Below are 24,627 nucleotides of genomic sequence, written 5' to 3'. Positions count from 1 at the left end.
TCAGTTGCTCTTGGTGAGCATACTCCGGTATATCCAGATTTAAGCCAGACCACCTCTGTAGTTGATGTGACGACCATAGAAAGAATAATTAAGAAGAGGATGACTATTGTTGAAGAGAGGTGGGGACAGCAAGAGGAGATCCTCCAGTCAGAGATGATCATCCCAGAGCAGAGACCACCAGCAGAGAGAGAGGAGGGAAATGGACGGTTTGTTCTGTTGGATGCCGTCCGTGAAGAACGTGCTGGGGTTCCACCAGGTACCTCAGACATACAGTACTGCCAACAAGCTAACTAACCACCAGGTACCTCGGACATACAGTACTGCCAACAAGCTAACTAACCACCAGGTACCTCAGACGTACAGTACTGCCAACAAGCTAACTAACCACCAGGTACCTCAGACGTACAGTACTGCCAACAAGCTAACTAACCACCAGGTACCTCAGACATACAGTACTGCCAACAAGCTTACTAACCACCAGGTACCTCAGACGTACAGTACAGCCAACAAGCTAACTAACCACCAGGTACCTCAGATGTACAGTACAGCCAACAAGCTAACTAACCACCAGGTACCTCAGATATACAGTACTGCCAACAAGCTAACTAACCACCAGGTACCTCAGACGTACAGTACTGCCAACAAGCTAACTAACCACCAGGTACCTCAGACATACAGTACTGCCAACAAGATAACTAACCACCAGGTACCTCGGACATACAGTACTGCCAACAAGCTAACTAACCACCAGGTACCTCAGACGTACAGTACTGCCAACAAGCTAACTAACCACCAGGTACCTCAGACGTACAGTACTGCCAACAAGCTAACTAACCACCAGGTACCTCAGACGTACAGTACAGCCAACAAGCTAACTAACCACCAGGTACCTCAGATATACAATACTGCCAACAAGCTAACTAACCACCAGGTACCTCAGACATACAGTACTGCCAACAAGCTAACTAACCAAACCTACGCGTTTTTCTTGTGTGAATTAGGAACATGATATCTCTTGGGTTATGACTGGTCAATCATCAACAGGACCCTCAAATAGTAGTTGTGGTATATCAAGCTCTCTGTGTGTCTTTTTGCTCCAGTTTCTCTGGCTGTTAGCGATAGGGTATACCCAGAGGTTGTGCCAGCCAAACATCTGACCATTGAGCCTGAACCAAGAGTGTTTGTGGTGGAAGCAGTCCGATCACTTCCTGAAGACGTTGCCCTGGAGGGTAAGGCAACACAACCGCAGAGAGAGCAGGATGATGATTGGTTTTTGCAGCTGGATGTTGCCCCTAAAGTAGCAGGTACTTTGACCATTCTAAGCTTGCTGTTGGCCACTCGAAATACAAATACCAACCCTTCTCTTGCATCCAAAAGCTCTCAATTGTTGTGTGAGCCTATTGACTATCCACAAAAGCTTTTGGCAAGGATTACACTATTATATTTACATGTTCTAGTAAAAGACTTGATCCCTTGTGGACTGTTGGGCTGTGTTTCTGTCTCTATCAGCTGCACCAGTGGTGGTGATTTACTCTGGTGTGAGCACCACAGCTGTTACGGTGGTGAAGGAGGCAGTGGAACAGAAACCACCAAAGACCGTGAGGATCATGGAAGAGACTGTTAAGATGGAGGAGGGGCCTGTGGTAACACCTAAAGAAGTGGATGATGATTGGTTTGTGCTCTGGGACCGCGCTCCCTCCAAGATACTGACCACACCCAAGGGTATTGCTGCTTGACCACCGTCTGCCCCTTTTTGTTTGGTAAAACGCTGAACCCAGATTGTGTATTACTTGGCATTGATAAGCCTGTTATCCTTGTTTTATTTCAGCGTTCCATGTAGACAGAGAGGTTATAGAGCTGGTACCCCGGAGAACAGTGATTGTGGTGGAGGAAACTAGGAAACCACATAGAGTGGTGGAGGACAGACGTCAACCGGAGGTTGAACTGGTGAAAACACTGCCTCCCCAAGAGAGAGGGGAGGGTGATGATTGGTTCACGCTCTTTGAAGCCTCTCGCCAAGAGCCTGTGAAAATGCCAACAGGTACCCACTGACCGCATCATCCTGAGCTCGGTTGTGCTTCACATTACCCTATATATTTTATAATGATGTGTCGTAAAGGGTCTCTAAGCAGATATGTGCAGCTTTGGCCACAATCAGATTCTGTGTTATAATTTGTGAATGGTAAGAGTATCATAGTCGAGTCTCCTGGGTACTCTGTGTCTGTCTGTATCAGTTGCTGTGGTAACTAGACCTGCCCCTGTGGTTGACGTGATGGTGACGAGCACAGAGCAGAGAACCCAGAAAAGGGTGACGATAGTGGAGGAGAGGTGGAGAGAGGAGAGGACCCTGCAGCAGAGACTGCCTCAGAGACAGAGAGAGGTGGACGATGACTGGTTTGTCCTGCTGGATGCTGCCCCTAAAGAATTAGGTACCCCCCCATCTCTTCATTTCCCTATTACCCCTGCTTTTCCTGCTCATTTTAGCTGCAGACTGAGACTACCAAAAGACTGAAACTACCGAAAACATCAGTTCATTTTGTCCGGCATATCTATTTGGAATTCAATTCAATCGCAGATTGAGATCACTATTGCTTGTTTTGATTTTTTTGAGAATTGCAAAATGGTCTTCTACTGATACTTTAACGATGCATGTAAGCTGTGTCTTAGATAAGAGCTCTGTTTGTGTGTTTGTATCAGTTGCTCTCCGTGAGCGTCTCCAGGTCTATACTGACATAACTGTGGTCAAAGGTCCAGCCGCTCAGCCCAAACCCAGAGTGGTGGTTGAGGAGGAGAAGAGACCAGCACAACCCCAGAGAGATGTGGATGACCATTGGTTTGTGTTGCGGGATAAAAAATCGGTTGCAGGTACTTTGCGTCTTGAGTTTTTGCGTGCTGCCCTAAAACAATATGTTGATCTCACACCCGCTCTCCAACCTCAACTTACCAGAAAAGCTGACTAACATTCGTCCAACACTTTTACAACGTGGTTGTGCTTTGTCATGGGATTTTCCCCTGAAAAATACGTTGTTTGACGAACCAATGGTTGGTTATGCTTTGCTTTATAGAAGAAATACAAATTTAGTTTTCCTTCTAACGGCTTTAGGAATACTATACCACAGTGAGGCGTGAGCTCAGTAACCCCATGAGTCAGGACAACTTCTAACGGCTTTAGGAATACTATACCACAGTGAGGCGTGAGCTCAGTAACCCCATGAGTCAGGACAACTTCTAACGGCTTTAGGAATACTATACCACAGTGAGGCGTGAGCTCAGTAACCCCATGAGTCAGGACAACTTCTAACGGCTTTAGGAATACTATACCACAGTGAGGCGTGAGCTCAGTAACCCCATGAGTCAGGACAACTTCTAACGGCTTTAGGAATACTATACCACAGTGAGGCGTGAGCTCAGTAACCCCATGAGTGAGGACAACTTCTAACGGCTTTAGGAATACTATACCACAGTGAGGCGTGAGCTCAGTAACCCCATGAGTCAGGACAACTTCTGCTATTTACATCGTTGGTTATTAACCCCATGAGTCAGGACAACTTCTGCTGTTTGCATCGTTGGTTATTAACCCCATGAGTCAGGACAACTTCTGCTATTTGCATCATTGGTTATTAACCCCATGAGTCAGGACAACTTCTGCTATTTACATCGTTGGTTATTAACCCCATGAGTCAGGACAACTTCTGCTATTTGCATCGTTGGTTATTAACCCCATGAGTCAGGACAACTTCTGCTATTTACATCGTTGGTTATTAACCCCATGAGTCAGGACAACTTCTGCTATTTGCATCGTTGGTTATTAACCCCATGAGTCAGGACAACTTCTGCTATTTGCATCGTTGGTTATTAACTCAATGAGTCAGGACAACTTCTGCTATTTGCATCGTTGGTTATTAACTCAATGAGTCAGGACAACTTCTGCTATTTGCATCGTTGGTTATTAACCCCATGAGTCAGGACAACTTCTGCTATTTGCATCGTTGGTTATTAACCCCATGAGTCAGGACAACTTCTGCTATTTGCATCGTTGGTTATTAACTCAATGAGTCAGGACAACTTCTGCTATTTGCATCGTTGGTTATTAACTCAATGAGTCAGGACAACTTCTGCTATTTGCATCGTTGGTTATTAACTCAATGAGTCAGGACAACTTCTGCTATTTACATCGTTGGTTATTAACTCAATGAGTCAGGACAACTTCTGCTATTTGCATCGTTGGTTATTAACTCAATGAGTCAGGACAACTTCTGCTATTTGCATCGTTGGTTATTAACTCCATGAGTCAGGACAACTTCTGCTATTTGCATCGTTGGTTATTAACTCAATGAGTCAGGACAACTTCTGCTATTTGCATCGTTGGTTATTAACTCAATGAGTCAGGACAACTTCTGCTATTTGCATCGTTGGCTACGGTTGAGATGTAATGGCCATGCTTTGCTGCCTGTTCTATATTGTGAACAGTTGCTTCCTACAACTCATCCAAGCTTTTCCCCTTGCTAGTCTCATTCTAGGCTAGACTGAGCTGGCTCGTGAAGGTACAGTGTGTACCTGAAGTCTGTGTGTGCCCTGGCCTCTGTGTGTGTGTGTGTGTGTGTGTGTGTGTGTGTGTGTGTGTGTGTGTGTGTGGAGTTGATTATAAGTTTGTTTTGTATATGTGGATGTTCAAGATGTTCTTCTGCGTTCTGTCAGTGTGTTTACCTCTCACTACACCGGGTTTGATGGTCTCAAAGCACGCAGACCGTCTCTCTCCTGCCCTATATACAAAACCACTATCTAAATACTAACACTCCCTCTGTCCTGTCTCTCTCTTGCCAGTGGTGGCCACCCACAAGGCCGCCCGTCCGGTCAGCGCCCCAGTCTTCTCCCAGGCAGCACTGATGGAGGCAGGGATCCCCATGGCCCCCCTGGACCTCCAGCAGCCCCAGACCTCCACCCCCATCAGGCTGCCAGCCCGCCAGGACGACAGGAAGCTGCAGGTCACCGTGGAGGCAGTGGACGAGGGCTCAGCCGAGGTCAAGGTACTGCATCTAGGAACTACAACTCCCACAATCCCCTGCCGTACAGGGATCATCATTCACCCCTCACACACAGATATACTGGTCATAGAAATTACAGATAGACTGGTCTCAGCAGCGATATTGCTATATTCATCACATAGTATTATTTATAAGAGAAGTATAAAATGCTGATTTTTCTATAGTTATAAATAGAATAGCTGTGCATCATCATTTCTGCCCTCCATTGGTCACAGTAATGATAGTGTAACAAAGACACACCTCAGATCACAAGTTCCTCAGATGGCTCTGCTATGGACGGGGACGAGGCTCCTAGTGGAGGATTCTAACGTCATTATGCCTTCTCTCCTCCTCCATGCCTGGGGTAACTCCAGTCTGAGCAGACGGACACTGAGGAGCCGGTTCAAATGAGGAAGGTCAGACCTTTGACCTTGTCCCGACTCCTGCTTGTGCATTATATTAGTATTGTAGTCACACCACTCCCATTCTAACTTACACCACTGCCAAGTCTCCCATCCATAAGACTAACTTCACCCTCTCCTCGTTTTATTCTCCTGGTTTCATTTGAATACTGCTCACAAACTACAAGGTCTTTGAGTTGACCTCATGTTCAAGTCAGACATTGTATTGGTCATGTGCACAGACTGAGATGACGTATATGAGATACATTACATATGCTTTTGGTTTGTACATCAGTCCAGACAGGAAGAAAAGTTAGGGCCTTTGAAGAATGAATGTTGAAAGAAGATTCCTCATTGGCTGCTGCATCTACATGCATGACACAGGACTAGGTTTTCATGATGACTAGTGTTTCTATTGAGTACTGTATCCCTGCCTGACCCTTCACCTTTACCCCCCCACCCCTTCAAGACACCCACTCTAATAGCCCTGTCTTAGGTCCCCTGCTTTGCACATCTGGGATTCCAGGGCCCTTGTGGCCCCCAGAGGCTCCAGGCCACTCTGCATGCAGACCCCTCCCCATGCAACAATGCATGTCCACGTTGTGACGTCTGCTATGATGTCATGTGGAACCTGTGTAACCCACACCTTTCTCCTTTTTTGTTCCTTCACAGAAAAGATCTAAGAGAACTGAGGGTGACTCAATTTATATCAGACATAGTCTTTTAATGTTGGAGGTTTGTTTCCCTGTCTTCTGGAGATCTGTCTCTGTACACTGCTTTCTTGCTCTTTGGCTACTGGCTGCTATAATACAACAGGCTGCTTTGCATGTGACATTACTGATTCACATCTTGTGTATTACATAGGCGTCTTTGCTTTTGCTAGTAGATGATTTTGACTGTGTAACCTCTAATTTGCTTTGTGTGTGGCGATATTAACTCAACACAACTAGCTACTTGTTTCAGGGGAATGTTGTTGAGTACTTGATATCTCCTGATTGCTTCTCGCAAAGTATATGATTGGGATTGTGGTCTCTTCTCCCCAGACATCACACCATTCACGTTCCATGAAAGGGAGCCAGGAGGGTTTCATTTGTGGTGTTTGTAGATACCGTTACTGATCGGCCACGTTATGCAGCTGAGATGTTGTTCCGTCTCCTAGCTCGGCCATTTGAGTGTTAGTAGAAGCATTACCATTACATTCCTGACATTCCTGTTTCAGCTTCGTCTCTCCTCGGTATACAGTAGAAAAGTGCTTCATCTCCATACTCCATATAGGGCAGGCCACCACCAACCTTCCCTCTCTACCACTCTGCCATCTCCATACTCCATATAGGGCAGGCCACCACTCTGCCATCTCCATACTCCATATAGGGCAGGCCACCACCAACCTTGCCACTCTGCCATCTCCATACTCCATATAGGGCAGGCCACCACCAACCTTCCCTCTCCACCACTCTGCCATCTCCATACTCCATATAGGGCAGGCCACCACCAACCTTCCCTCTCCACCACTCTACCATCTCCATACTCCATATAGGGCAGGCCACCACTCTGCCATCTCCATACTCCATATAGGGCAGGCCCCCACCAACCTTCCCTCTCCACCACTGCCATCTCCATACTCCATATAGGGCAGGCCCCCACCAACCTTCCCTCTCTACCACTCTGCCATCTCCATACTCCATATAGGGCAGGCCACTACTCTGCCATCTCCATACTCCATATAGGGCAGGCCACCACTCTGCCATCTCCATACTCCATATAGGGCAGGCCACCACTCTGCCATCTCCATACTCCATATAGGGCAGGCCACCACTCTGCCATCTCCATACTCCATATAGGGCAGGCCACCACTCTGCCATCTCCATACTCCATATAGGGCAGGCCACAACTCTGCCATCTCCATACTCCATATAGGGCAGGCCACCACTCTGCCATCTCCATACTCCATATAGGGCAGGCCACCACTCTGCCATCTCCATACTCCATATAGGGCAGGCCCCCACCAACCTTCCCTCTCTACCACTCTGCCATCTCCATACTCCATATAGGGCAGACCACCACCAACCTTCCCTCTCTACTATCTCCATACTCCATATAGGGCAGGCCCCCACCAACCTTCCCTCTCCACCACTCTGCCATCTCCATACTCCATATAGGGCAGGCCCCCACCAACCTTCCCTCTCCACCACTCTGCCATCTCCATACTCCATATAGGGCAGGCCCCCACCAACCTTCCCTCTCCACCACTCTGCCATCACATATCTTTCCACTCACCAGCTCGTCCACTAGTTTATGATGTATTCCCAGTCATATATTGATGTCATTGTGAATAAATGACATCTAAGAGTTCCACTGCTCTCATCACCATAAGATTCATCCAGCCACAGATACAGGATGCTGCTGTCGCTGCATAGTGACCACCTGCGTCTGTGACCTAAAGTAATGTGTGCTAACATCACCTCGCTCTCATCCGCTGTGATTTGTAACCTGATCAGATTCTATGTAGTGCTGCTCACTAATTGATAAATCAACCCGTTCAATGAGAGCTCAGAGAATCCATTTGATTTTGAATGGATCTGATGAACTGAGTTCCTGCCTGCTTTAACGCTGAAGCTTTGAGTTAAATAGAACAGCAAAAGTCACCTGCTGCTTGGTTGACATTGTTTATGATCTAAACATGTTCATATGAGTGACATTGTTTATTATCTAAACATGTTCATATGAGTGACATTGTTTCTGACACACCTGCTTTCTCTCTCCACCTTCTACACATCTACTCTGTCACTCCTCTTCTCCACACCTATTTTCCAAACCAAATGTTTGTCATTTTCCACTTTACCTCTCTCTCCACCTCTCTCTCTCTCTCTACCTCTCACTCTACCTCTCTCTCTCTCTCTCTCTCTCTACCTCTCACTCTACCTCTCTCTCTCTCTCTCTATACCTCTCACTCTACCTCTCTCTCTCTCTCTCTCTCTCTCTCTCTCTCTCTCTCTCTCTCTCTCTCTCTCACACTCTACCTCTCTCTCTCACACTCTACCTCTCTCTCTCACACTCTACCTCTCTCTCTCTCACTCTACCTCTCTCTTTTTCTCACTCTCTCTCTACCCTCTTCTCCCTCCCTCTCTCTTCTCTCTCTCCCCCCTTCTCCCTCCCTCTCTCTCTCTCTCTCCCTCCCTCTCTCTCTCTCTCTCTCTACCTCTCACTCTACCTCTCTCTCTCTCTCTCTCTCTACCTCTCACTCTACCTCTCTCTCTCTCTATACCTCTCACTCTACCTCTCTCTCTCTCTCTCTCTCTCTCTCTCTCTCTCTCTCTCTCTCTCTCTCTCTCTCACTCTACCTCTCTCACTCTACCTCTCTCTCTCTCACTCTACCTCTCTCTCTCTCACTCTACCTCTCTCTTTTTCTCACTCTCTCTCTCCCCTCTTCTCCCTCCCTCTCTCTTCTCTCTCTCCCCCCTTCTCCCTCCCTCTCTCTTCTCTTCCCCTCCCTTTTCCTCCCTCTCTCTCCTCTCTCCCTACCTCTCTCCCACTCCCCCTCTCCTTCCTCCCTCCCTCTCCACTTCTCCCTCCCTCCAGGACTTTGAGAAGCCCCAGGAGGATCTCATCAGGCATCATACTAGTATCAGTGAGCTGAAGAGGAACTTCATGGCATCTGTCCCAGAGTCCCGGGGGCCCAGCGAATGGGACAAGCGCCTGTCCACTCACTCCCCCTTCCGCAGCCTGGGCATCAACGGACAGCCTTTACCTGATGCCGACGGGGTGAGTACCATCTCAGACCAGACACTGTGCCGTACCCCACCACACACCCCTCCCCTCAGTTCTCTGTAGTTCACGCCAGCTTCCCAGCTCTCCCATTCCACAGAGAAGGAATGGATGTTAGCACACACTGTCGGGGTCAGTTCCATTTCAATGCAAGTCAATTTGGGAGATGAGGAGAAATTGAAATGTGTGAATATATTCCTGAATTGACTGAATGGAAGTAGCCCACCACACGTTTCCCTCTGTATGGCTGTCTGTTGTGTTCTCTGAGTTGATGTGTTGGGGTGGAGAACCACAACACCATCCTGTGGTTTTACTTTTTGTTCCTCTTGGTTTGTGTTGATGCGATGCAAACACTTATTGCATGTCTTTGAACAAGTCTTTTTGTCTTTAACCGGACCCATCTAGTCTATGAAAGGCTTTCTGTCATTACTAACCTACTAAAATGGAACGATTTCTGTTTGCATGGGCCAACTGAAGAACACCTTGTCCAGACTGATTGGAACAGATCAGTCTGTTCACCTTGTGGCCCAGTCTGTCTGAATGTTCAGCTGTTTGTTGTGGGGAAGGGACTTAAGGTTTGGGCATGTGGTGTCTGAGCCTATTGGTCAGGTTTCTAAGCCCAGCTCTGTCTTTACCTCCTCATTCATTGGCTGTCCCTCCCCTCAGTGCATGACAACCAGACCTGATTGGACAGAGAAACTGCATGACCCTGTGACTTGAAGATCATGACCTTGGAGTAGAAGAGTTGACCTGTGTGCTCGTCCTCCTGTCTCCTCTTTCCCTCAGTGATGTGCTTGTTTTCTGCTTCATGTCCTCCATCCTTCCTCCTTCTCCCAAATACTGCCCCTCTTTCCCTAACTCTGCTTTCCCACACTTCCTTTTTCTCACTTTGCTCTGTTATTCCGTGTACTGATACTCCTGTCCCCAAGCCCACAACTGAAGTCTGAAGGCCCACAGGTTACCCATAACCACCTAGTCCAACTCAGACATGCATTCTCCATTCTTCCTCTCTTAGACCATGACACAGCTTTGCATAGCCTTCCTATCCATTACCCTACATCAGACATTTCAACATCCCCTACCTCTCTCATCTCTCTTCCCCTCTCCACCCTCACCCTTCTCCCCTCAGTTCGCCATCCGCCTTCCGCGTGGCCCCCTGCAAGACTTCTACTCTAAACGCAGCTGAGGTGGCATCCTAGGGGCCCCTCGAGCCAGCCCAGAGGGAGAGGACCAGAGAGAGGGATGTGTGTAGGCAGGCCATCAACCTCTAGCTCCTTCTTCTTCTCTTCTTCATCACAGCTCTTCATCATCATCTTCTTCTACTTCAGAAGCTGCTTCCTGTCATGTGACTCTTACTTCCTGTGTATCTTGCTCAGCCCCCCCCTCCCCAACTCTTCCTGACTGTTCCTACAGACTGTTGCTCCTTCCTAAACAGTTTTCTAGACTTGACGATGCCCCCTCTTCTGTTTTTGTACATCTGATTATCTGGACTAGACGAGGTGCGTCTGACAGTAGGAACACTTTTGATATGTGCAGGTTCCACTAATGGAAGGTGTTTTTGTACACATCCAGACAGACATCAATGTTGTCATATGTCATCGTAGGATTAGTTAGTGGCGTGTTGTGGTATTTCATGTATGAAGTCTTCTATAGAAGCACATTAACCCAGCACTAGTGGACAGCTACAGTGTATTTTTGAGTATACAGTGTATACCTCATCACAATTCACTGTTATTTTATCTAACACTGACGAGGTAACTTTGGGGCAGCTTGATCAAATGTTATAGTATACATGACCTACGTTTCGTTCACTGGTATTTGGTAAAACACTTGTCAACTGCAATATATTTTGTCCTGCTGCATGCCCCTTTGACAATCAAAATGCAATAAATTCTTGCTGAACATGTTTGATGGTGGAAAACATTGTTTCATTCCCTGCTGTTGTTCACACAGTGGATATATGTGTGCTGTGTCTTTCCTCTAGAGTGTGTGTATTACTCCTATAAGGGAAGAGCTGGACACTAAGGCAGCGCTACAACAGGACGAGTCCAGCAGCACTGTAAGACCATCGGGGGGGCCCAGCCCCAGCCCTGCTAGCACAGAAACTGGGCCTGATAGGGTTGACTCCAAATCCCATGATGCACCTGGGGTGGCAGGGCCATGTGTTCAGGATGATGAGCATGTTAGCTCTGGGACCACCACTAGCCACGTACCTGTCGTTGAGGTGGAGAGGGCACAGCTGCCCCACTCCTATCAGCTCCAGGGTACAGTGCTGGAGGAGGAGGAGCCGGCAGACCCAGGGTCAAGGGGGGAGCAGTCTGGGAGGATAACTGGAGCCTCCCACACCTCCTATTTCGTGAGCGGTGTTCCCCATGTCATACGCTGTTTCCAGGTAGCCCTCCCTCTGCCCTGACCAGCTCCTGTTGATTGACTCCTCTGCCTGTCCTCTACCTGTACTCTGCCTGTCCTCTGCTCTGTCTGGGTGATTCCATGGGGGACAGTGTACACTCACCCTTCTGCAGCATGGCTACAAGGAATCCAAACTGTAAACACTGAATCTGTACTGTAGTCATACTGGATGGATGGTTGAGTTCTGCTAGAGCTGGCTGCAGAGGTGGTGCACAGTGATGGTGTTTTCTCTGGTGTTTTCTCTGGTGTTGGGGGCGATGGGAAGGACCGTGTCGCTATTCTTCTCTTTCAAGCGCTCTCTCTGACACAAGATGAATTGTCTTTCTCTCTCTGACACAAGATGAATTGTCTTTCTCTCTCTGACACACACTAGATGAATTGTCTTTCTCTCTCTGACACACTAGATGAATTGTCTTTCTCTCTCTGACACAAGATGAATTGTCTTTCTCTCTGACACAAAATTAATTGTCTTTCTCTCTCTGACACAAGATTAATTGTCTTTCTCTCTCTGACACACTAGATGAATTGTCTTTCTCTCTCTGACACACTAGATGAATTGTCTTTCTCTCTCTGACACACTAGATGAATTGTCTTTCTCTCTCTGACACACTAGATTAATTATCTTTCTCTCTCTGACACACTAGATTAATTGTCTTTCTCTCTCTGACACACACTAGACGAATTGTCTTTCTCTTTCTGACACACTAGATGAATCGTCTTTCTCTCTCTGACACACTAGATGAATCGTCTTTCTCTCTGACACACTAGATGAATCATCTTTCTCTCTCTGACACACTAGATGAATCGTCTTTCTCTCTCTGACACACTAGATTAATCGTCTTTCTCTCTCTGACACACTAGATGAATCGTCTTTCTCTCTGACACACTAGATTAATCGTCTTTCTCTCTGACACACTAGATTAATTGTCTTTCTTTCTCTGACACACTAGATGAATTGTCTTTCTCTCTGACACACTAGATGCATTGTCTTTCTCTCTCTGACACACTAGATGAATTGTCTTTCTCTGACACACTAGATTAATTGTCTTTCTCTCTCTGACTCACGCTAGATGAATTGTCTTTCTCTCTGACACACTAGGTGAATCGTCTTTCTTTCTCTGACACACTAGATGCATCGTCTTTCTCTCTCTGACACACTAGATGAATTGTCTTTCTCTTTCTGACACACTAGGTGAATCGTCTTTCTCTCTCTGACCTCGTGGTGGTGGGAAGGACATCTTGGTAAAACTAGGGGAGTGGGAACGAGGGACCCAATCAGTTGTGAATGAAAAGAGGGGTGTGGTTTGAGGGGCGTGGTTGATGAAACATTGGAAAGTTACAGCTGTGCAATGTTCAATTGGGCACAACCAATAATGTATATAAACACTGGACACAACATCATGTAAGGTTCAGATATAATGATGTGATATAGAGCCTATATGTCTGTTTGCCATGTATAGAAGAAAGGAACCATGTCGGCTCTTCTCATGTTGATGTGCAACGTTCAGTCAAACTGACTGGAGTGTGTTCTCCTCCCACCCCAGCCCCCTCTGGTGCAGACCCAGACAGTCACCATCACAGACGTGTCCAACTCCCTCCCTACTGACGTCTCCACTAAGGATGTCCCTATCGTTCAAACCCAGACTATCAGCTACGAGTCTGCAGAGGTAGCCACCCCATGATCATATAGATGATGCTACAGCTGGGGAACTCTTGTGGTTCCACCTCCACAGGGTACAATCAGGGCCGTGTTCAGGGATCTATACATGGCATTTCTTTCTGAAACGTTCAGTACAGTGCACCGATGACTGAGGTGTTACCATGGAGCCATTATTTCTGTTTGTTTCCTCTCAGGTGTCAGTTGGTGGGACAGACGGGGGGAAAGAGGCCACAGCACTGAGCAGCATTCAGTCCATTACCTCAGAGAGCAGCAGGGAAACCAGTGGCACCTCCATTACTACCACCACCACTCACATCTCCAAGGTAAGGGCACACCATAGACCGCACACACACCTCAGCTGTGTCATGGCCTCTGACTATTTCTCTTGTCCCAGGTGGTGAAAGGAGGAGCGTCAGAGACCAGAGTGGAGAAGAGGATCGTCATCACTGCCGACTCAGAGGATGACCAGGTACAGTACGGTGTCTATGACGGCTCCTTCTACACACACCAAGGCCTGGTCAAACACAATGCTTCTCTGTGACACATTTTTGTCATAAGGTGTACAGCCAGCTAGGTGGAGGTTAACTGAAGCTTTGTCTCCTGCAGGGAAGCGACGGCGGAGCAACAGCAATGTGATTCAGCTCAACACACAGTCAGGGAGCCCTATGGATCTGATGCTCAACACACAGTCAGGGAGCCCTATGGATCTGATGCTCAACACACAGTCAGGGAGCCCTATGGATCTGATGCTCAACACACAGTCAGGGAGCCCTATGGATCTGATGCTCAACACACAGTCAGGGAGCCCTATGGATCTGATGCTCAAGACACCAGAGCTTTGTAGTACAGACTAACCTCCCTGTCCCAGAGCCACCCCCACCTCCTCAACCCATACGGACATTGTCCCCTCCAGAACCACTGTGGTTACATCTCTTGACCAGAGTCCTGGTTAAAAGTAGTGCATTATAAAGGGAATACGGTGCCATTTGGGATGCATCCTGGTGTCTCCCTGCCCAGTGGGATATGAACAGGCCAGGGAGAAAGCCTATTGTGTCCTCTCTTTCCATACTGCTGTTCTGACTGTATGTTGGCTTCATTTTGGTCTATTCCACTCAAACCTCATATTTCGCCAAATTACTCTTTTTTTTTTGTATTATGATAGTAGGAAAGATGAACCTTTTCAGTTCTAAGAGCATTTAGGTCATTTGCGTTTAAATGTTTATTTACAACATATTTTTCTGTCGTTTGTATTGCTACTACTGTGTCATTGAGTTTAAGTGTGGACTCAGCAAGAAGTAAACTGCAGAAAGTACTGCAGAAAGTAAACAGTGTAGTGGGTCAATTTCAGCCAAACAACTAAGAACGTTGAAGCGAGAGGCTCGACTTCTCCGCTGTTTTGGTGCCATGGTTCCAACGCTGTGAACAGAGTGATGTGAACCCGTGCACATGCGCAGATACTGTGTGAGAGCCAAGTCTTGCATCTGGCTCATCTCAGTATCTGCGGTGCTGGTCGAGGCAACGGCATTGTACTGAGTCTCCCTTTAACATGCTCATTTTGACAGAAATGCACTGTTTTCAACTGGGCTTTAAGTAATAACATTATCAGACTTTTTCAATCAGATTAAGATGCCGGACAGAAACTAGACATATTTTTGGAAAGGGATAACTCCTTTGAGTTTGTTTATGTTTATAATTGAGGAATATTCTTTTTTTTTGATTGAATATTCAAATTGAAATGACATACCTCACTTAAAAGTATTGAACAAAGATATTGCATACTCCAACAACCATGCCTGTTTTGGATTTGTTCTCTGCTCAGGTAAACTCTCTCTTTCTTAACCAGCCAAGTTAACATGTGTAATACTACTAGGTCAGGCCACGATGACCCTCGGTATAAACTTTGACGTGATGACAACTATCTGTTTTGAAATGTTTACTCTATTTTATAGCATTACTGCTTTTATAGTATTTGTACAAAATGAGGTGTTTAAGTTATTGAAGTTCATATCCTACTCAATGGTAGCTTCTCATATCAATATTGTCTTTTGGTTTTTTTTACAGCTTGAATTTGGGAGTGCCCCCATGTTTCCCAGTACATATTCACCATTGTTTTTCTTCCTCTTTTAACGCACCATTGACCTCTAGGACTGCCCCATGCAGTCTGACGTGAGAGCAATGGACAGTCCCGCTGTGTTTTGTCCCTTAAAATGATTTTAGATAGAAATGTGGTTGATGAAACAATGCTTTAGTCTGTTTCTCAGGTTTTATGTCTTTATCAATACTGCAGGACAAAACCTCTCTGTATATGATTGTATGAAGAATGTTCAGTCTTAATGTACATTCTAGCCCTGCAGATGGGTCCAAATGATTCTCAGCTCTTAAACACAGTAGTACCTGTGCAAGGTGTATTTATCACTATCAAAAGGCAGCTGTCCCAGTGTATGTGGCTTTTCTTTCATACAGGGGAACATATTTAGTCCTTTTGTACATGTTCTACCATCATTTCTTTGTAAAGTAGAGACTGTTTCATGTGATTCTTTGTACTGGGATGTTTTTTAAAACATGAGCCTGTTCGCAGGCTTTTAGACACAGAAGTCACATTCATAATCATCTAGTTTGTAAATCTTTCTTACCACCTGTTTTAGAGTAGATTCCTCTACCAGTTGGTGTACCCTGTCCTTTTGTAGATCAGATAAAGATACTTGTATGAGAACCCCTTTAGAGAATGACAATTGGTAGCAGACCTTTCTTCCCCTCTGAAGAAGTTTGTGAAGGTGGCACAAACTATTAGCTAGAAGGATCTTGAGGGCATAAACTAGAATCTCAGCGGAACCCTTCGTTTTTAGATATGTAAACATATTGCTTTTGTGACATATCCCTGTCTTTAAAATTAAATAAAATCAGGATGAATTATCAAGTGGTGTGTAGTGTCTGTCTGAGCATGATTTCAGTCACAATAAGAACATTTTTTAATAAAAGGTGACCAATAGAATTGTAAGAAATACAATTTTATTAAAAATTCTTAATTCCAGATGCTTGCATACAGACTTCAGAAAATCAATAATAGCATTACCACTGGAATTGTAGACTGAAAGAAAAACATCTTTAATGTAAAATGTAGTACCATAATGTAAACTGGTTGTAGCTGTAGGTTATCAACATGAAACATGACCTGTGTGTTCAATACCACTTCATATTGTAACAGACCAATGCAAGAGAAACCATGTGTCTCAGTGTCCAGTCAAGAGAAACCATGTGTCTCAGAGTCCAGTCAAGAGAAACCATGTGTCTCAGTGTCCAGTCAAGAGAAACCATGCGTCTCAGTGTCCAGTCAAGAGAAACCATGCGTCTCAGTGTCCAGTCAAGAGAAACCATGTGTCTCAGTGTCCAGTCAAGAGAAACCATGTGTCTCAGTGTCCAGTCAAGAGAAACCATGTGTCTCAGTCTCCAGTCAAGAGAAACCATGCGTCTCAGTGTCCAGTCAAGAGAAACCATGTGTCTCAGTGTCCAGTCAAGAGAAACCATGCGTCTCAGAGTCCAGTCAAGAGAAACCATGTGTCTCAGTGTCCAGTCAAGAGAAACCATGCGTCTCAGTGTCCAGTCAAGAGAAACCATGTGTCTCAGTGTCCAGTCAAGAGAAACCATGTGTCTCAGTGTCCAGTCAAGAGAAACCATGTGTCTCAGTGTCCAGTCAAGAGAAACCATGCGTCTCAGTGTCCAGTCAAGAGAAACCATGCGTCTCAGTGTCCAGTCAAGAGAAACCATGCGTCTCAGTGTCCAGTCAAGAGAAACCATGCGTCTCAGTGTCCAGTCAAGAGAAACCATGCGTCTCAGTGTCCAGTCAAGAGACAACTCTGCTCTGTCATGGACATGTTCACAACTAATGATGGCTTAAGTGGCCCGAACATTTTCACTTTGGGACAGTGAGTGTTCCAGCACTGGTGTTTTATGTCAGCACAAAGCAAACCCATGTTGCCCTTCACCCTGAGAACACATCTTATACATCTAATAAACTCTGTCTTAAATTCAATTTGTGCAGCATCCATTCTCTAGGGAATCTATCATACATATCAAACTGGTTGTTAATTGGATTCTCAGCCAATCATCTGGATATGAACAATCATTGAAGATCGTTTTATTTCAGCCTTTTCACACTGCTAAGTTACGTGTCCACCCTCGGTAATGGAGCCATGCGGGAAAGGAAACCATGTAGAGAATGTATCTGAGCCAGCCCAATACTTTGCAGGTCAGCATGATAGTGTGACAACAGGTATTAGGATGTGCTCACACAGGCTGCCCAACTCTGACCAATCACATCAGCTCTTTTGACAATACGTGGGCAAAAGATCAGAATTGGGCAAAAAACAAAAGGTGCACCTGGGGGGGGCCTCAGGACTGAGTTTGGAAAACCCTGCCTTAGCGAGCCAAACTGAAAAAAGGTTTGAAAGATTGGGTCCTGTCAAGGAGAGGGGAAGAGTTGCACGATTGTAGTCAGTAGGGTTATGATAGGCTAAAGCACAGAGGGAGCCAATCACCAAAGAGCATCCTGTGTAACAGATGATGGCCTGGTCCGGACGTCTACATCTAACTACATCAGGGATGGTCAACTCCTGTCCTTCTGGGGCCTGATTGGTGTCATATTTTTGCTGCAGCTAACACACCTGACTCCAATAATTAACTAATCATGATCCTCAGTTTAGAATACAATGTGTCAGCTGTGTTTGCTATGAATGGGGTAATACTGCGACCTACGATGACTGGAGTTTCCCATCCCTGATCTACATGTATGTATTGTATCTGTCATAATGTGTTTTTAACAAGCCTTTATTGAGCTACATAATCCACTGCTTTCAATCCAACCAAGTCAAAATGTCTCTTTCCCAGCCGGGTGTGTAAGTTCTAGCGAATAGCCTTCACAGGACTCTTGAAGCTGGAGGCAGCCTGGAGTTGGAGTTGATAAGCCATGGGGTGGATCTTGAAGCCATATAGCCTGAGAAAAAACAACAACTAAATATTACAACACAATAACAGTGTGGATTGTAGAAGGCTGCCATTATGCTAACATGTCTCAATCTCCTTACCGAGGGAAAAAAATGTTATCTTCAAATCAAGCAAATGGTTTTTGTTACAGTTCCCAGCTGAACATGAATTATGTAATAACACAAACAAATCAAATGGGGCAAACAGATCATCTTGATGAATTTGCAAAGATAATTATAGAAATAAACCTTGGCACAAACTGGTTGGCAGGTCGTTTTGGCCGGTACTCTGGGTGCACCATAAATAGCATGTGGGGGAAGCCTGTCCCGAAGTAGGCCCCGTCCGTGTGGTGGTGCCGGGAGGACTTGGGGGTGTACACATCCATGCACTTTGGACAATACAGCTTCACCATCGCCTCACCTGGGATGTCTGACAGACCTATGGGAGAGGAGAGATCAACATCTATGTAACACCGCTGAGGGCACAGACGTCTATTCTGGTGTCAGCTGGCAATTAAATATTGATCAAATATATTTACTGTACAAGCAAGAGTAATCTTTTTGACGATTCCCTCAGACCTGTGTGAAATACTGCTGACAATCTGTGATATAGTTCAAAATGTGACTGGAGAGAAATGGTTCAATTCCATGAAAAGAGAAGAGGTATGTTATGTAAGTGAACAGGAGTATGAATACATTGAAGTCAAACTCACCAATAGGAAGCATGGGTTGATTCTCACAGTACACTCTTGGGCAATAGCCAAAGTCCCCTTGTTGGTACTTATCCAGCTGCAAACCAAAAACTATTTCAGTGTGTAACATGGTCACACAGCTAGTCCAAGAAGGCCAAACTAACTACATAAACGGACAGGTAGAACTTAGAACAGGGGTCTCCAACCTTTTCTAGCACGAGCTACTTAAAACAAAAAAAATGAAGCATGTCACGAACTACATTTTTATTTTATAGCTTTCAAATAGTTGTTTTGTCAATATACCTGGTAAAATAAGTTAATAGACAACTAAGTGGGCCCCATAAAATTATATTTCACATTTTCCTGAATTCTCTTTTCACTGTTTTATTTCTCCTGGTTTGGGATTTTTTTTATTTTAATTTAACATTTGTTCAATATTACAATTCTTCATAGAGAAAGACTGAAAATGGATGTTCTGAGTCCATGTCAAAGCTTTAAATCGCATGAGAAGACCATTTTTGAGGTCTAAGAAAAAAACGAACACATTTTAATTTGAGTGTAATGTACTTTCAGAATTGATTGGCGAGCTACTCCTAGGTGGGCTGCGAGCTACTGGTAGCTCACAGTCTACCTGTTGGAGACCACTGATAAAGAGATTATCCAGACTCCAGAACAATATATACAGATCTAGGGTTTATTACCATCTGAGCGATGCCTCTGTTGGTGAGGATGTAGCGTGCGTGGATCAGCCCGTACAGCATCTCTGCTGCCTGCTCTATCAGGTCACTCTGGTTGGGGTTGTCTTCCAACTCCTCATCTGACAGACAGACATGACCGTGAGGCTTTCAGATCAACACACAAGGTACACAGAAGCCTATAGTGACATGGTGCATGAATAAAGCACTGGGAGGCAGCATTATAGCGTCTGCATGTCTTTCCTGTCTTTATACACACATATGTGAGGCTTTCAGATCAACACAAGGTAGACTTCCACCTATAGATGCACTGAATCAAAGTATGTAGTCACAGTACTGTGTCCTTGTGTCTTTTTGAAAGGCACTTGTAAATACAAACAGAACTGATAAATTAGCCTATAGGAAGTGTCAGTGTGAAGTCATGCCAGACGGTGTAGTGATGAGCTCACCTGGCTCCAGGTCCAGGATCATGTCAAGGGCCTGGCGGTAGTGAGGCACCTGCTCATTGAGCCCTGTCAGGTTAAACTTGTCCTGAATGTAGTCCTCATCAACCTGATAAAGTGGAATGGATCAACATGGTTAGTAGCTTTCAGCTGCCAAACAATGTCTACCACTTTTTATGAATTGGCCACGGTTGGTCAATTGCATAACAGGTTAAAGGGATTACTTCAGTATTGGCAATTAAGACAAGCAGAATAGTTAAAGGTAGAATTAAGCAAAGTAGCCTACACGGTGCACTGTGTTGGAATATCTGAATCTACCACCACGCCATAACAAGCTTATGTCACGGTTACACACTATGGCACCAATACAAAACCACCCCACGACTTTAAACACTGTATTTTGGTCCTCTTTCACATGGAATTCTCCATCGGTGTTTTGGGTATATTTGGCTGGTAGTTGTAACAGTTCATTCTGTATTTCAAAGGATCAACTAGCTTCACAAACAGTTGGCTAAGTCAGAGCAATAGTATTTCCCCTGTCTGTCCTTCTCATTCTTTGATGCTCTGACATAACTAGCTATCTACTCACCTCACAGAAAAACTCATTCCCCCTCAGGCCACAGAACCAGGAGATCCATGACACCTCCTCCGAGCTGCTCATCTTCTGAACAAGTGGGGGGTGATGGTGCAACGGCATGCAAAAATTACATGTATTTCAGAATTTCCATTGTAGCACTAGAATATAAAGCTAGCTGGGCTAAGCATTTCGCTACACTCGCAATAACATCTGCTAACCATGTGTATGTGACCAATAAAATGTGATATTAGCTAGTGGTGTATTCCATTCTGATCCAGGGACCTGAAGTATGTGTACACAGCAGGCTTTATTTCTGCCCCAGATGTTAGCTAGCTAATTCATCAAATCATCAAGCCCAGATGTGTTAGTACTGGGCTAGAACAAAAACCTATTGTTATTAGTCAAATTCTGCATAAAGAACTCTAGCTAGCTAACGTTAGCTACATAGATAACACTAGCTAACCCCGTGTTTTCTCGCTAGTTACATTGGTTTAATAACGTTAGCTAGGTAACGGACATTTTCCACACGCATGAAAAAACATAGTGATTTGAAAGTAAACAATGAATTTAGTACTGTGTAAAACCAAATGTGTTGTGTCAGCACACGTTTACTCACCCTCTTTTATGTTAGCTAGATATATCTACCGGTAGCTACTTTGCTAACTAGCTAACCCTTTAGCTAACTGCTGTAAACAGGAATACTACTTCCTGTGGAATCTTCGGCTTCTCGGACCTCAAATCAAATCAAATTGTATTTGTCACATACACATGGTTAGCAGATGTTAATGCGAGTGTAGCGAAATGCTTGTGCTTCTAGTTCCGACAATGCAGTAATAACCAACAAGTAATCTAGCTAACAATTCCAAAACTACTACCTTATAGACAGACACAAGTGTAAGGGGATAAAGAATATGTACATAAAGATATATGAATGAGTGATGGTACAGAGCGGCATAGGCAAGATACAGTAGATGGTATTGAGTACAGTATATACATATGAGATGAGTATGTAAACAAAGTGGCATAGTTTAAAGTGGCTAGTGATACATGTATTACATAAAGATGCAGTAGATGATATAGAGTACAGTATATACGTATACATATGAGATTAATAATGTAGGGTATGTAAACATTATATTAGGTAGCATTGTTTAAAGTGGCTAGTGATATATTTTACATAATTTCCCATCAATTCCCATTATTAAAGTGGCTGGAGTTGAGTCAGTGTGTTGGCAACTCAATGTTAGTGGTGGCTGTTTAACAGTCTGATGGCCTTGAGATATAAGCTGTTTGTCAGTCTCTCGGTCCCAGCTTTGATGCACCTGTACTGACCTCGCCTTCTGGATGATAGCGGGGTGAACAGGCAGTGGCTCGGGTGGTTGTTGTCCTTGATGATCTTTATGGCCTTCCTGTGACATCGGGTGGTGTAGGTGTCCTGGAGGGCAGGTAGTTTGCCCCCGGTGATGCGTTGTGCAGACTTCACTACCCTCTGGAGAGCCTTACGGTTGTGGGCGGAGCAGTTGCCGTACCAGGCGGTGATACAGCCCGACAGGATGCTCTCGATTGTGCATCTGTAGAAGTTTGTGAGTGCTTTTGGTGACAAGCCAAATTTCTTCAGCCTCCTGAGGTTGAAGAGGCGCTGCTGCGCCTTCTTCACGATGCTGTCTGTGTGGGTGGACCAATTCAGTTTGTCTGTGATGTGTACGCCGAGGAACTTAAAACTTGCTACCCTCTCCACTACTGTTCCATCGATGTGGATAGGGGGGGTGTTCCCTCTGCTGTTTCCTGAAGTCCACAATAATCTCCTTAGTTTTGTTGACGTTGAGTGTGAGGTTATTTTCCTGACACCACACTCCGAGGGCCCTCACCTCCTCCCTGTAGGCCGTCTCGTCGTTGTTGGTAATCAAGCCTACCACTGTTGTGTCGTCCGCAAACTTGATGATTGAGTTGGAGGCGTGCGTGGCCACACAGTCGTGGGTGAACAGGGAGTACAGGAGAGGGCTCAGAACGCACCCTTGTGGGGCCCCAGTGTTGAGGATCAGCAGGGTGGAGATGTTGTTGCCTACCCTCTGGGTCTCGAGCTTGATGACGAGCTTGGAGGGCACTATGGTGTTAAATGCCGAGCTGTAGTCGATGAACAGCATTCTCACATAGGTATTCCTCTTGTCCAGATGGGTTAGGGCAGTGTGCAGTGTGGTTGAGATTGCATCGTCTGTAGACCTATTTGGGTGGTAAGCAAATTGGAGTGGGTCTAGGGTGTCAGGTAGGGTGGAGGTGATATTGTCCTTGACTAGTCTCTCAAAGCACTTCGTGATGACGGAAGTGAGTGCTACCGGGCGGTAGTCGTTTAGCTCAGTTACCTGTGTTGATGAACAGTTTGTTGTTCCAGTCAAACCGCGGAGTATTAGTGATGGGTCGTTCGCGAACGAGTCGGCTCTAAGAGCATATCAGAAGAGCCCAATCTATTTATAAAAATATTTTTAAAATAAGATATTAATAATCCAAAGATTTAAATTAATAGAATTAACTAATTCAAATAACCATTTATTTTTATTTTTATTATATAGGCCTAAAATCTCAAGCGCATACTTTCGTTCTGACTGTGCTAAGACTAACAGCCTCACCTGTTGTTCCTGTCAATCAGACACGTAGTGTCAACCAATGAACCAAAGATGCGTGAGGGAGGGCCGAGCCAACTCAATTCAATTCAATTCAAGGGGCTTTATTGGCATGGGAAACATGTCTTAACATTGCCAAAGCAATTGAGGTAGATAATAAACAAAAGTGAAATAAACAATAAAAATCAACAGTAAACATTAAACATACAGAAGTTTCAAAAGAATGAAGACATTACAAATGTCATATTATGTATATGGGAGTTTATCAAAATTGGGTTTGGTTTCGAATTCTTTGTGGATCTGTGTAATCTGAGGGAAATATGTGTCTCTAATATGGTCATACATTGGGCAGAAGGTTAGGAAGTGCAGCTCAGATTCCACCTCATTTTGTGGGCAGTGTGCACATAGCCTGTCTTCTCTTGAGAGCCATGTCTGCCTACGGCGCCTTTCTCAATAGCAAGGCTATGCTCACTGAGTCTGTACATAGTCAAAGCTTTCCTTAAGTTTGTGTCAGTCACGGTGGTCAGGTATTCTGCCACTGGGTACTCTGTTTAGGGCCAAATAGCATTCTAGTTTGCTCTGTTTTTTTGTTAATTCTTTCCAATGTGTCAAGTAGTTATCTTTTTGTTTTCTCGTGATTATGTTGGGTCTAATTGTGTTGCTGTCCTGGGGCTCTGTGGGGTCTGTTTGTGAACAGAGCACCAGGACCAGCTTGCTTAGGGGACTCTTCTCCAGGTTCATCTCTCTGTAGGTGATGGCTGGATTTCTGGATTTTGATAATAAGTGGGTATCGGCCTAAATGCATGCAGAGCAGAATATTTGGTGTTCTACATTGTACACAGAGGATATTTTTGCAGAATCTGCATGCAGAGTCTCAATTTGGTGTTTGTCCCATTTATTGAAATCTTGGGCAAAGGGTTCTATGACTGATTCAAGTATTTTTAGCCAGTTCATAATTGGTATGTTGAATTTTATGTTCCTTTTGATGGCATAGAATGCCCTTCTTGCCTTGTCTCTCAGATCGTTCACAGCTTTGTGGAAGTTACCTGTGGCGCTGATGTTTAGGCCAAGGTATGTATAGTTTTTTTGTGTGCTCTAGGGCAACGGTGTCTAGATGGAATTTTTATTTGTGGTCCTGGTGACTGGACCATTTTTGGAACACCATTATTTTGGTCTTACTGAGATTTACTGTCAGGGCTGGCAGTATCTGTGCAGAATATCTACAGTGCCTTGCGAAAGTATTCGGCCCCCTTGAACTTTGCGACCTTTTGCCACATTTCAGGCTTCAAACATAAAGATATAAAACTGTATTTTTTTGTGAAGAATCAACAACAAGTGGGACACAATCATGAAGTGGAACGACA

At 45.0% G+C, this 24,627-nt stretch overlaps 2 protein-coding genes across 2 annotated transcripts in view; one reads left to right on the top strand and one right to left on the bottom strand.

Annotated features, from left to right (window-relative positions):
- The window catches only part of LOC139397145 (uncharacterized), a 31,039-nt gene extending 14,863 nt beyond the window's left edge, over positions 1 to 16,176 (top strand). Inside the window, exons 18-31 of the mRNA XM_071144017.1 lie at positions 5 to 256; positions 1,101 to 1,304; positions 1,510 to 1,722; positions 1,829 to 2,041; positions 2,235 to 2,429; positions 2,698 to 2,865; positions 4,825 to 5,027; positions 5,399 to 5,440; positions 6,098 to 6,160; positions 9,005 to 9,187; positions 13,144 to 13,266; positions 13,454 to 13,582; positions 13,654 to 13,728; positions 13,866 to 16,176. Coding sequence (XP_071000118.1) covers positions 5 to 256; positions 1,101 to 1,304; positions 1,510 to 1,722; positions 1,829 to 2,041; positions 2,235 to 2,429; positions 2,698 to 2,865; positions 4,825 to 5,027; positions 5,399 to 5,440; positions 6,098 to 6,160; positions 9,005 to 9,187; positions 13,144 to 13,266; positions 13,454 to 13,582; positions 13,654 to 13,728; positions 13,866 to 13,895 — 2,093 coding nt within the window. The 3' untranslated portion in view covers positions 13,896 to 16,176. The remainder of the gene's footprint in view (positions 1 to 4; positions 257 to 1,100; positions 1,305 to 1,509; positions 1,723 to 1,828; positions 2,042 to 2,234; positions 2,430 to 2,697; positions 2,866 to 4,824; positions 5,028 to 5,398; positions 5,441 to 6,097; positions 6,161 to 9,004; positions 9,188 to 13,143; positions 13,267 to 13,453; positions 13,583 to 13,653; positions 13,729 to 13,865) is intronic.
- A 75-nt stretch (positions 16,177 to 16,251) lies between these two features.
- On the bottom strand, positions 16,252 to 21,335 carry LOC139397147 (casein kinase II subunit beta-like). The gene is made up of 8 exons (XM_071144020.1): positions 21,262 to 21,335; positions 20,658 to 20,732; positions 20,075 to 20,177; positions 19,632 to 19,747; positions 18,952 to 19,027; positions 18,488 to 18,677; positions 16,727 to 18,249; positions 16,252 to 16,578 (listed from the first exon to the last, which is right to left on the bottom strand). Exons 2-7 carry the CDS (start codon positions 20,727 to 20,729, stop codon positions 18,159 to 18,161), a joined length of 648 nt encoding a protein of 215 aa, XP_071000121.1. The 5' UTR covers positions 20,730 to 20,732; positions 21,262 to 21,335; the 3' UTR covers positions 16,252 to 16,578; positions 16,727 to 18,158.
- Positions 21,336 to 24,627: the final 3,292 nt, after the last annotated feature.

This window comes from Oncorhynchus clarkii, unplaced genomic scaffold (genome assembly GCF_045791955.1).
Source record: "Oncorhynchus clarkii lewisi isolate Uvic-CL-2024 unplaced genomic scaffold, UVic_Ocla_1.0 unplaced_contig_11735_pilon_pilon, whole genome shotgun sequence".
Classification (NCBI taxonomy): domain Eukaryota; kingdom Metazoa; phylum Chordata; class Actinopteri; order Salmoniformes; family Salmonidae; genus Oncorhynchus; species Oncorhynchus clarkii.
The sequence above is the reverse complement of the archived record's forward strand: the minus strand, read 5'-3'. Positions and strand labels throughout refer to the sequence as shown.